The sequence below is a fragment of the Ornithodoros turicata genome, chromosome 1 (genome assembly GCF_037126465.1).
Source record: "Ornithodoros turicata isolate Travis chromosome 1, ASM3712646v1, whole genome shotgun sequence".
Lineage (NCBI taxonomy): Eukaryota > Metazoa > Arthropoda > Arachnida > Ixodida > Argasidae > Ornithodoros > Ornithodoros turicata.
The window spans coordinates 160,281,783-160,295,248 of record NC_088201.1 but is presented as its reverse complement, the minus strand read 5'-3'; the positions used below and the strand labels follow the sequence as shown (position 1 = coordinate 160,295,248).

Genomic DNA, 13,466 nt, shown 5'->3' with positions numbered 1-13,466 from the left:
TACTTTGCACGATTTCAGTTGGATCGCAGAATTCTGGATCTTCGGAGCTAGGAGGTGAAGGATTTTGTTGGCTTGAGGGTCCAGACTCACCGAGCTGCAATCGGAATGCGTTAAAGCAGTTCACACATATTTCATCCGTATCATCAACACGATCGGCTTGAGACGCAGGCAAAACAGCCTTTAACAAAGTCGCACCGATCAGATACACGGCCCTGAAGTTCTTGTTCCACAGTATCTTCTTCGTGTGTTGCCCATTGTAATCCGGGCAGAACAACCCCTTCTTGCTGTAGAGACTCGTTGCCATTGACGTGCTAGAACAGCACGCTATGGCGGCAGCCAAAGGTACTAAACGCGTAACTGCAATACAAGCGTGCAAAACACCGAGTGTGGAGAGGGAGAGCAATGAGTGTGGAGAGCTGAAGTCACTAAAACCGTTTGACTCGCTATTCCCACGAAAATAAAGTGGTTTCCTTGGCGAAGGACTTTATGAAATGAACAGTTGAGTAATAAAGAACCTCCCGTGCACCCACAACCCGTGAGGACGAAACAGAATTACGTGCTTTTGTGTGTTGGCAGTAGTCGTGCCCCTGGTATTCCTAGTTTTCAATGCTTCGACACTGCACTTATTTCGAACATGAAAGCCGATAGTAGCCAAGTAGCCGATAAAGCTTCCCAGACTTGCTTACATAAAGCACCGACCTCGGAAACAAATGGACGCCTCAAAGCGCACGTGAAGAGACTTCCAAGCGAGACTTCCTGTTCTCACGTACAGCTTCACCTTGACGTGGCTTATCTACAAAGGATATTACTCCTATGGGGACAGGTGGGTGGGCTGCAGAGTGCACTTTTGTTTTTAAGTTAGTCATAATAGTCGAGCTTCGTCTTGGTTTCGTCAACCTGTAATGACGTAGACTTCAGCAGGAGGTTAATGGGTAAAAAACGCGATTCTCTGACTCATAGGATCTAAAAGCGACCAAGACGCGGGAAAACAATTTGCGCGCCCTGAAGAAATAAAATAAACAGAAATTTTATTTGATAATGTCAAAGAGCGGTGTCCAAGCTATGTCTCCACAAAATATAAACAAAATTGAAGATGGCTTTTTTGAGAAAAACGGTCCTGAAAACAGCGATTTTCTGGCACTCCTTCGCGATTACGGCGTCACTGTAGACGGAGGCCTGAAGGTATGATAGCACCCTATACACTAAACGAAAGAGTAAAAAAAGCTCTTTCGTGTCATATAAGTTTCGTCATATTCAGACATCGTGGGACCACGTAAGAAATTGGCAAAGTTGCGCTACGAACGTCCTCGAAGGCGTTCTCGCGATTTTTTTCCGAAAATTTTCTAGGCTTTGCCACCGAATTTAATTGTCTTAAGCAAATCTTCACCACCCATTCTGCCAGTGAAAAAAAAAAAACTGATTTCAGAAGAAGGAAACCGTTCGTAGGGTCCAGCGCGATAAATTTTGAAAAGCTGGAACTGCCCAAATCGCGCCCGTTTACTTGGAGCCTCGCCGACCCAGAACGAAATATCGCAGAGACCTGAGACTAGGCTTGTTTTGCTTCTTTTTGGATTAGGAATAACATTTATTTTTTCCTGAAGAACATAAAAGTATCACCGGCGCTCCTTGGTCGATTATAAATGAAACTACCCAGGAGTCCTATTTTATAGGAGGTACAGTAAGCCTGATATGCTTTGAATTAACGGCTGGGCACGACATTGGGGAGGTGTGTTGCGAGGCTGTAGGAAAATAAAGGCAATTATACGGGACGAAGCTTCCACTGAGTCCGCAGTAACTTATTGGTCGCCCGCTCTGTGCGCCCATTACGTTGACAATGTTTCTGCCACCGGTGTGAAAGGAAGAGACTCCGATGAGTAAGGAGGGGTTTATCCTCCCTCTAAACACTTAGGCAGTACCACAGAATATCCGACCTCAGATAACACAAGAGCCTTCATCCTCCCTGCACGAAGGTAACCGCCAAGATGACTGACGTAGTTACGCGTGGCAAGACAGAAAATATTATCATGTCAGTGGCAAGTTTGAGAAAGTAATCAGGTACGTTACAGAATAGGCTGAGTGTTTGATGAATTGAAACCGTGTGAGAAACCGATAAAATTTAGGTAATACATGGAACAACGGACAGCGGAGCTGTTTGCTAAATTGATCAGAATGACTGAATTGGTGCAAAAATATTCCAGAAGCAAGGTGAGGTCATGATGAGAAAACAACGAAGTTGCACACCGGCTTGACACAACAAATAACAATTTAGTGCAGACGTTCCGTCTCCCATGCGGGGGACATCATCAGCGAAAGCAAAATGCAACCGCAACCAGCGGATTACTTAACCAGGTCGGCGAACACGTGGGGGAGGGGGCCGCGATTGGTATTACAAACTGAAGGTTCTCCTCGCTGGTGCCATGACTCAACCAGTTTCCTGGGACGCCACCTTTGTTCCCTCGCTAAGGTCACAGCATTGGCGTTGTCAAAAGAGTGGTCTGTTTTCCAACAATGCTCGGTGAACTCAGCCTTAAATCGCGTTGCGTTTGTTGAGTTACGTACGTCGCGTCAATGCTCTTTTAGTGTTGCGCTGCGCTCTCTGCCCATCTCACCAATGTAGGACAACTCGCAACCGAGACATACTTTATACACAACAGCTGTCTGGGACTGTGGGGAATAGGGTCTTTTGGCTTGGAAATGCGTGAACGAAGTTTTAGGCAGGGCTTGAATGCAGTCTTCATTTTTAACGGGAGGAGGGCTCGCGGAATGGACTCTCCAAACGCATGGCGCGCTAGTATACGTCTAAAAGACATCTAAATGTGGACTTTGTGAATGTCTATTAAACGTCTAACAAAGTAGCTCTATTGCTCCGTATCCATCCCCTAGCCTTTCCCTAGCACGTTACGCTAAATTACGGCTACTAGCCGGATAAGTATAGCATCGATTTAGACCTTTTTAGACCAAATGTCTAAAATGGGACAACACTTATTTATCCACTGAGCCGTCATATAGACATGTGTATCAGCTTATACACCTTTAACGTATGGGATGGTGACGATGCCGTGTCGGAAATCGTCTTTCCTTCGGGTCCTTGGCTCGTGCATTCGCTTTAGTGTGTTCTCAACGAAACGTAGGGGGTATCCTCGTTTCATGAGTGATTCCTTGATTGACAGCTCCTCGGACGCACGTTGTTCCGGGCATGAGGCGAAATCTTCAGAGCGGTGAAGCAGGGTTCTCACTACATGGCGTTTGTGTTAAATCAGATGGTAGGATTCCAAATTTAAGAAGTTGCCAGTATCACAGGTCTAACGGTAGACGGAAGTTTGAATCTGGCCGGTGGTGACCCTGCGTACGGACACGTCCAGGAAGGGGAGCCACTTCTCCTGTTCAAGTTCGTAAGTGAACTGAATGGACGGTTCAATGCTGTTCAGGGCCGAGTGGAATTCATCTAGGAGGTTGCAATTCAGGATACGAACGTGTCGTCTACATACCGTCGGTAAAACTTGATGGTGTGGGTAAATCTTTGGAAGGCAGATCTTCAACATATTCCATGACGGGATTCGCCATTGTCACGGACACCGGGCTGCCCATCGAACAACCTTCAATCTGGAGGTATATGTGCCCCCGGAACGAAAAGTAGGATTGGTTCCGGCAGAAACGTAGTGGGATGATGATGTCATCCACCGTGAGGGACGTACGCGTAGAAAGGGTGCTGTCGTCACGCAGTCGTGCTTCAGCCACTTTCACTACTACCACTATGGGGACGTTAGTGAAAAGGGAGACGACATGAAAAGAGACCATGATGTCGTTGTCATTGACGACTAGATCTTGAATCAAACAGACGAATCCCTAGGAGTTTGACAGTGTCAGACCATTCTGTCCGTTGACTGGGGTGATTAAATCCAAAAGGGGCTTCGACAGGTTACATGTTGGTGATCCAATAAAGGAAACGATGGGACGCAAGGGGCAATCAGGCTTGTGAATTTTGGGAGGCCATACAGTCTAGTGTTGAGCCATCCGACGAGAACAGACGTCGATAGGTCACGTCCTCGAGGCGTTCCATTTTCTTGAGGTCGAGGAGGTGATCGACAGCATAGCGTTCAGATTTCGCAGCACAAGACTAAAAGAGCATGAACGCGACGTACGTAACTCAACAAACGCATCGCGATGCAAGACAGAGCTCACCAAGCATTGTTGGAAAACAGACAACTCTTTTGATTACGCCAATGCTGTGACCTTAGCGAGGGAACAAATGTGGCGTCCCAGGAAACTGTTTGAGTCATGGCACATGCGAGGAGAACCTTCAGTGTGCAACACCAATCGCGGCGCCCTCCCCCAAATGTTCGCCGACTTGGTTAAGTAATCCGCTAGTTGCGGTCGTCTCTCATTCTGCTTTCACTGATGATGTCCCCGCATGGGAGACGAAACGTCTGCATTAAATTGTTATTTGTTGTGTCAAGCCGGTGTGCAACTTCGTTGTTTTCTCCACTGAATTGGTGGACAACATTGGTTTCTAATTGGTATGCGTACTCGATATCGTATTCTTACCTTCCCCGCCAAGTATGGGTGATGAAACGTACACAACAGTTCCATTGCCCCCAGGAGGGGCTTGCATGACGCAGGGCTCTTCTGAGCTGTGACGGAGGATGTGCGATTATGTTAGGACAGCATCGAACATGCAAGTAAAAGAAGGAACATCGGCTACTTACTAGTGGTCTCCGTTCCAGAAACCGTAATGCGCTTCAATCTTTTGTCTGTGGCTTATTATGCGTCTCTTGATCAGGTAGACACATTTATTTTCATCCTTGTAAAAGACAGATCGTTTCATGAGGAAGAAACCCTTGTCCCTTTGTGATGCCTGTAAAAGACAGGGGCAGTTTGAACGTGACGCAAATTAAATAAAATATGCCAATGAATAATAACGAACGTATACACTATTTGAAGGCTACTCGGACACCTCCACAAGGTTGGTATCGTGGAAACTTTACATATGTATACACCAGTCTTAGACAAAGTGCTTGTGAGAATTGCAAAAAAAGTAAGATTGATGCATTCTCTCATTTTGTAGTCATAAGTGGTGTCTAAATGCATGTGCCGTGGGTAATAACAGCATGCACGGAAACATCCACACAGACGACTCAGCATACATGTAGGGTCACATATGGATGTCACCTTCAATGATGTTCAGTACCTCTTTTGGCCTTAACATATATTACAGATGCGCCGTAACCGCCACATCGGAACTCTGCAGTTTCAAGAGGGCGCCGCCTGATTAAACAATAATCGTCGATCCATCGGCTCACCGGTGGATTTTGTGCCACACACAACTGTATCCGTCGAGAAGCGTCCCTTCTACACCAACCATGTCTTAATGTTGCCAGAACCCATCTAAGTCTTCTCCTCTAGCCCAAGTGCCCTACGTTCACATTACACGGTTAACACGGTTAAACTGCCAGAGATTCGACACTTCTCGAACCACGCTCAGACAACGACTACTCGAGCTGCAGCGTACAGCTTTTTCTCTGGCCAATTTACACAACAACGTACATCATACACACCCGTCAGTGTCCAAAGCATATTTGGCATTCTTCAGCGACACAGATCTGATACACAGCATGTGAATCCAGTTCTTGTCACCTAATTCGTCAGTGCCCACCCTCTCCTCTCACCCTCATACACATTACTCTCATGCTTCAAAGAAAACGCCATTTGTCCTTTGATCTATATCATCCATCTTTCACCTTTTCTGAGTGTATCTTTGATTTCCTAATGCTTCTTAATAGCAAGCAGGAATACTCTTTGCCACATATTTTCTTCCCTTTTTCTCTGTTCTAACAAATCTACGCTTCCTTCTCGGGTCGTGCCAGTGAGATACTTTCTAATGGGCTGTCGTCAGCTGTTTCGAATGGTAAGAAGGAAACATGGCACCAGCAGTTTGCAATAGCTGCCTGGCTTAGTAGTATCAGCAGCAGTTGGCAGGGCGGCGACGGTGGCGGTACCACTACTACTCTTAAGTAGTAGTTACTGACCGCCAGATCAGTTAAAATGGTGGGTTTACTGACCACCCGTTAGGCTCATTTAAATTTGCAGTAATTGGAGTCATCCAATGAGTGTGATCGGTACCCACAGCCATGATAAGCTCGTTCAGCAGTCATAGAAAAAAAAGGAAAGGAGTGGACAGGGATAATTCATTTATTTGAAAATCAACAATGTGATCTTGAACAAAGCTGTCCAGAATTGCCACTCACCACCGTTGCTTCTCAGCCAGCCATCGTCGCTGTGATGGTTGCACATGTTCACGAGAGATGACACGACATCTCATCATGATGGTTTTCCAGGTAGATAAAAACATGCTAGTGGTCCGACAAGAATTTGAATATGACCAGTCATTGCTAATCACATACATACACTTCTAAAAGTATACTTCTAATCGCAGGCAAGCTAAACCACAAAAAGGCCCTGCTACTACTATTCGCGGTTAATAATGCTGCTCATCATAAAAAGGCCTAACATCAAGCAAGTGTGTAGCAACTCCAGATATGGCTAATCGTGCACAGACACTTGGAAAGCTAATCGCGGACACTGCTTAACATGAAAATGACCTAACGACTTGTAATGACATATGTACACTGCAACAAAAGCGTCTAATCACGAAAATGTTTGGGAACGCATGGCCAAGTCCAGATATGGCTAATCGCGAACACTTCTAAGCAGGCACGTATAGCATGCATAAGCATGCATAGCTACAAAACTCAATGGGCAATAACCAGAAGTAGGTTAATAAGCAGCTGACCAACCTGTCAATCACAGTGGAGTGGACAAAGCACTAAAACTCGTCAGTTTTTTTCCCCGTAGTCATTCGTGCAAGTACCACCCTACACATTGTTTAAAGAGTTCAGCATCACAGCAACGGAACGACGCGACATACGTCCCCACTCATCGAGAGTGAGACAGAGTGAGGGACGTGCTAAGTGTGTATCATCATTCTGACCAGTAGGTGAAAATGTGCAGCTATCACGCTTGACAAATTTGTCCATGCGTACATGCTTCTTACGGGAAATGAAGTCGAACTGTTTCAGCAAAGAAAAGTCCACCAATAAGCTAATGATTTCAGCATTTTGCTATGTTATAGACTTGATGGCCCTCTTCAATAAAGGAGATATCTCTCCAGGGTTGCTATGGGAGATGGCACGCCAGATGTACACCCGTTACAAGAACATCTCCATGACCATTATGGATGAACTTTTGGGAATGATTGGACTCAACGATTCAATTGAATTCAACGATTCAATTCAAAGCATTGAATTCAACTACATCAATGCAAAGATTGCGGACATTGTGGATGTGAAGTACAGGCTGGAGCGAAAGTTTATGGAACACAGGAGCGACATACTTTTTCTTCAGTGCGACACCCTAGAATTAAGCTCAGACACACCACCCTTCATTCGACTCAGAGGCAAGCAAAACTCTTAAATGTGTGGAAGGCCACGAAGCAGGTACACGGTATCGGTTTTCTCATAGGAAGGAACTGCAACTGCAGCATGTGCCTTTCTAATTACACATGCTGTGTGCTCAGAGGTGGTGGTCTTGAAAACACTGACAAATTACATGTGTACCCATAGGTCGGCGAATTCACTCATGATGACCATCACCGACATTATTCACCATCACACCACTCAGAATGATGTGATGTTGAGTGATGGGCAAAGATGTTATGTGATGTTGAGTTTGATGTTGAATGATTCAATGATGTGATGTAATTATAAGTTTGATGTTCCATGATGGGCCATGATGTGACCTGATGTTGAGTTTGATGTTGAATGGCAGGTAATGATGTGATGTGAATTTTATGTTGCATTATGAGCAATGATGTGATGGTGACATTAATATTGTGCGACGGGGAAATGATCTGATGCTGAGTTTGATTTTGACTTATGCGTGAAGAAGAGATGTTGAACTTGAAGACCCTGCGATGGGTTTGTCAAGTTGAAGTCGGCGTGTTAGAGTGTGGGGTTGACATTAGTCGTGGGTGTGGTGCACACAACTGCCCATAGAAGTATGAATTGACTAGACATGAATATGATACCCCATTTTCAGTGTACCTGTTCTTGTGTCCTGTGATAATATGAGCTTGTAATATGAGGGGTCTCGGTTGTTTGGGCGGAGGTGCACTTGGATTAATGACAAGGAGCAGAGGAGGTGGTCTGACCTTGGCACGCTCGAGCTATTAGTTTTGCGTCTCCTCAGAGCAAGTGTGGTGTCGTGCGCTTGGCGCCAGCATTAAGGAGCGGCGTGCTGTTATATCGCATATATCAGGTATAGGAGGGGAAGGGCTTGCCGTTCGGCTTTCATGTGGAGTTGGGGACTCTATGACGCTGAACTTCAATGGCATCCGTAAGGGACAGAAAATGAGGATTGACATTGGCACTCTCACGCTGTTTGCTTTGCATCGCTTCAGAGCAGGTGCGTTGTGGAAGTTGGCTTATAAATCAGTTATGAAAGTCAGTCTTTTGGCAATCGTTTCTTGTGTGTTTGTTACAGTTGGCAGAGAAACATACCTTATGCCTGGGTGAATAAGCTAGTGCATGAAAAGATGGGAGATATATTTATGTACTGATTCAAAACTGAAAACGTTGGCTAGAGCTGACTCGAGTGGGCGGGACCCCGTCAAGCACCGGCCACCATAGCGATACCACAAACAATACGCGATTAATTTACAAACGCCACTGTAAACGGCCCCCATCCAAAAGATGACATCTGCCGAGGAGCCTAGACGCACGGTTGCCGAAGCCCCGAAGCACGTCGTCGCCGAAACGCAACCATGCACAGTATACAATGTATTCTGTCTCGAAACTGGTCTCTGGAGATCAGATTCAAAATCCATCATACACCATGAAGTTGAACTCAGAACGAATTATGAAGTTGAATTCTGAACAGTGATATGATGGACTGTGATGTCAAGTGATAAGTAACGATGGTATGGGCTGTGATGTCAAATGATGAGTAATAATGTGACGAGTTGGCATGTTAAATGGCGGACAATGATGTGATGAGCTGTGATGAGCTGTGATGTTGACGCTGAATGAATGATTATGATTTGATGAGCTGTGATAGTGATGCTGAATGATGGGTGATGATGTGATGGGCTATTATGGTGATGACGAATGATGGCTTATGATGTGATGGGCTGTAAGCAAGGCCGTGTATGATGTGATGTTGAATGAATATTTCGAAAAATGACGAACAATGCCTGTACACCTAGGGAACGAGCGTTGTCACGGTAGCACCTCGGTACGGGTACTCTCGACGTCTCCAAGGTACGCAGTCATCAATTAGGTTAATGGAGTAATGGTGTATGATATGCACTCCCTATCGTATGCACCAACAACAGCGCGTTTTAGGAAAGCAGACGTTTCATGATAACCGTTCCGCAAAAATAAACCAGTTGCACGATTCCTTTGGAGTGACGGAGAACACGTTGCTGATATCTGATTGAATGACAGCTATACTGAGTCGACATCGAAGGTGCCTACGACTTCCTAAAATTCTGTAATATCTCCAGAGAGGTGCTGTCAGCACAACGTAGTGATATATTAGGTATCTGTCGCGTTGCTGTACGCTTCATTGTTCATTCTGGCCTCTCAGATGCATTTAGCATGAGCTACACACTGGTTGTACACACTTGTGGTACACAAAGCTACACGCTGCATTCGTTTCTTCCATGACGCCAAATACGTGGTGTTCTTTCAACCAGTCGGTGACGCTTCTGGAACACTGTACCACACACACGAAAAAAAAAGGCACAGCTTTTATTTTCTGCAAGACTACTTTCCTCACAACCGCCGTTTCCGCATCGGACATAATCGAGGTGCTAGTGTTTCCTACGCTTCAAACCACGCGCGCTATGTAAGCATGAGTATCACTCCTAACATCTAATTTCACCTTTCAAGTTTCACAGTACCGCAAACGACTTGGCTCGACTTGGCTTTGCCTCGTGTATCCAGTAGACCAGTATCTAAACATTCCTGATAACACACCTCAGGGGCCAGCACTATGACATCTATCAAGGAAGTTATACTCTTTTTCCATTAAGACGAGGCACTGACGTAGCAGTCATGGCCGTGTCCGTGTTGTTTTTCCTTTGAAAGGCTTCCATCAACTCACGTTGACCCTTAGACGTGCTCCTCCCGACCGGCACACAATCGAACGATGGATAGGAACCTCACGCCTTACAATGCAAAGGTATGTTAGTACTGCCATCAGACCTGATAGAATATTCATGTTCTTCGAACCTGACATTTACACAGTGTCCGCTCTGATCAATGTAAGCTTTCCACATGGTAAGGGTGTACGGTAGAACATGTGTTTGACATGCTCAACATTTCTGCACCTCTGGTTGCCTGGACGCATAACCCCAACAACTTACAAGGTGCATGTAATGTCTCAGCGTAGTCTGAGATGTGTTCATATGCCATCTTTATTCAGAGTGAACCTGTAAATACACTGTTGCTAACTTATAGTCTGGGTACAGGTTGCTGTTCACGGAACATCTAGAATACTACAGGACAAAGAGTAGAACTTGTACCCCATTCCTGTTGGCCACTTCCTTGATGACACAAGAAAGCTTATGGTGATAAGGAATGACTTCCAATCTACCTCGCTCCAACCCATCACAATCTACATCCCTTTCTAATCCCTTAGTTAAGCGCTTGAGTCTCGTCTTGGACCTCCCTTTCTCTCTTTTTCTCTCTTTCGTCTTTCTCTTTCCTTATTAAATATATCCCCCTCGTCACGTCAACCGCTATCAACACAGGTTCTGCAAACCCAGCACCCTCATGCGTCATCCGCTCGAAACTCGACTGAATTAAATGCGAACAATTTTTCTTTAGAGCATTGCCGATACATAAGACAGAAAACCCCCGCTTAAGAAGCTTCGAATGCCATGACTCAAAATGTGGGAGACACTTTTTGGTTCGGGGAGAGTAGTGCCAACAAACATTATGTGGATACATAGAAACAACTGCAAATCCAAAAGAATCATTGCTATAGGAGATGACAGTTTTTTGTAAACGTTAGCCTCGTGTGCGAAAATGTATTTAAAATAGCTTTTGAGTCAGTGAAGCCTGCCGACTCCCCACTACTATTATCTGATCGATTTCGCCATGAAAATAAAGTCTTTGCTATTCGTACTAACATAGTAATGTCCCGAAATTGTCAGTTGAGTCGTTACTTGCGCACAAAAACAGGTCTCGTTACTCACATTCCAGGCAATCTGATCGTTCTGGCTTCTAACACATTCCCAAGTGAAGAGGCAAGCTAGAAGTAGCGGGATCTGCATCAACATCGTGGCCCCCGTGATGCCCAAGTGACAGCTGTAACGCCTTGGCACAAATATCACGTGACCTGCGAGTGTGGCGAAAATCATATTCGAGAGAAGCGGTCAGAGAGGACGTTTTCATGTGCATCAATGACAGTTGTGGCATTATTGTTTTCCTATTACTTCCTAACATTATGATATCGGAGGGGAAGATCCTTTGCAGGAGGATTGCGGTCTATTATTATATATTTTTTTGTAAAAATTGTGCATCTGAGATGAGGAAAGCAGACATTCTATGTAAAGTAACGTTGACACGATACTACCCAACTACTCTCGTCCGCTGTCAACACGGACGCCATGCTCAGCGCTATGGCGGACATCATGGCAGGAGTTTCGCCTACAGCCACTGCAGTTCCATCCGTATCAGCTGTTGCGCGTGGGGAAAGAGAACGGCCCCAGTGGCCAGATCACGAGACAGATCAGCTGTTGCGCGTGGCATTGTTCATCGCCGGCCGCAAAATCGTTCTCGGCGCGACCAGCCATCTTGTTTGGTTACCTCCTCCGTCCAGATGCGTACTCGACATAGCTTCGGCCTTGTACGACATGCAAAGCACGGGCTCAAAGCAAAGCGCAGGTTCCAAAGCGCGATGTTGAACGCAGTTTTCAGAAGCACGCAAAAGTATATAAAGATTGAGTGCATGCACAGTCGTATGAAGCTGTCCAACTATTTCACGAATCGCCATTATCATCAGCACGGAATGTCATTTCTCTTTGCCGTGTAGCTACGCCTAGCCTTTGCGAATGACATTCATACGAATGTCGTTCGTTGGGAATGGCATTCAGTTTCCCCGTGTGACAGGGGTACCAGTTGTATTCTGGTCAGAATATGTTTAATAAACCTATGACATGAACATAAACAGTTCGATGCGACAAGTTGTCTTCTACGCGCATTCGTAGAACCACGCCAAGTTTTCGTCTTGGGATACAATACAGGCTGTTATTACCAAAACACAGCTCGTCCCTATGATGAACGTCAACTGAGTCCCCAAATTTACGGCCAAAACATACATACATGCACACTGAAGCCTTGGTAAAGAAGTACAGAGGGCTGTTCAAAATATTTACAGTTGAAGATGCCTAATGAAAGTATATGCGTCAGTTCGTCGAGCCGAACAAAATATTTAGACACATGCAGTTCCCCCCCCCCCCCCAAAAAAAAATACACAAACACAGGCGCGCTTATTCACTCTCGACTCGCCCCCAGGGCGTAACGAGTTAGGAGAGGGACGAAGTATGACATCACAGCGTCTGCGCGGTCAATCGAGGTCAGTGCGTCATTGTTTTGCCCGTGAGGGCTTTTTTCTTTTCTAGTCAGTAAACTTTTCCCTTGGGGGAGATTAGCAATTGAAAGGGTGACCGTGGGCATGGATGAATTTCTTGTCCCGCATCGTATACGCTGTGTGCAATTCTTCTTAAGAGCCATGAGGGGGTGTCGAGGGAGCTTGCCGTTGTTGGTCGCACTCAAGTGGGCATCATCACGACTATAGCAAAACAAAACAAAAAAGAAGAGAAAAAAGAAAGGAAAGTGAGAGAGGGGAGTTGAGGACTTCAAAGTGATGCATAGGGCAGGATGACCGATACTGATGGGACGGAGGCACACTGTAGGTGAGAGGTGCACTATAGTGGTCTTTCCGCTAGGCCCGTTTCTTGAAGAAAGCGCGCGAGGCCGCGAGTTTTTGAAAGTCGTTCTGCACAAGAAACTTCGGGGAAGAGGACGTCCGTCAGTATGCCAGGCCTGGCGTGGGGAAGATGAGTTTCCCGCGTAGTATGGTATGCACGGCATTCTGTCAGGATATGTGCGATAGTGTCCAGATGATTACAGTGTCCGCAACTGGAGTCCTCCCTGGAGTCGATCTTGAACAATTGCGAGTTCGTGAACGCAGATCCCATGCGTAGTCGATGGAGCATTGACTGCATACCACGGGGAAGGTTTTTCGTGGGAAGAGAGGGTCGGTGATTCTGCATGATGTCCTGCATGCCAGGATGACGCACCTCAACTAGCTGTTTGACGACCATGTGCCTGTCAGTGTCGGCCCGGACTGGTAAGGATGGGCTGCAGCTGTGGTGTGCTGAGGATGCTAGCTCGTCCACT

The 13,466-nt window shown here is 45.9% G+C and overlaps 1 protein-coding gene across 1 annotated transcript in view; it reads right to left on the bottom strand.

Moving 5' to 3' along the window:
- Window positions 1-13,466, bottom strand: part of LOC135388359 (uncharacterized) — a 74,022-nt gene that overhangs the window by 41,172 nt on the left and 19,384 nt on the right. Inside the window, exons 2-4 of the mRNA XM_064617876.1 lie at window positions 11,258-11,400; window positions 4,707-4,855; window positions 4,546-4,631 (exon numbers count right to left, since the gene is read on the bottom strand). Coding sequence (XP_064473946.1) covers window positions 4,546-4,631; window positions 4,707-4,855; window positions 11,258-11,400 — 378 coding nt within the window. The remainder of the gene's footprint in view (window positions 1-4,545; window positions 4,632-4,706; window positions 4,856-11,257; window positions 11,401-13,466) is intronic.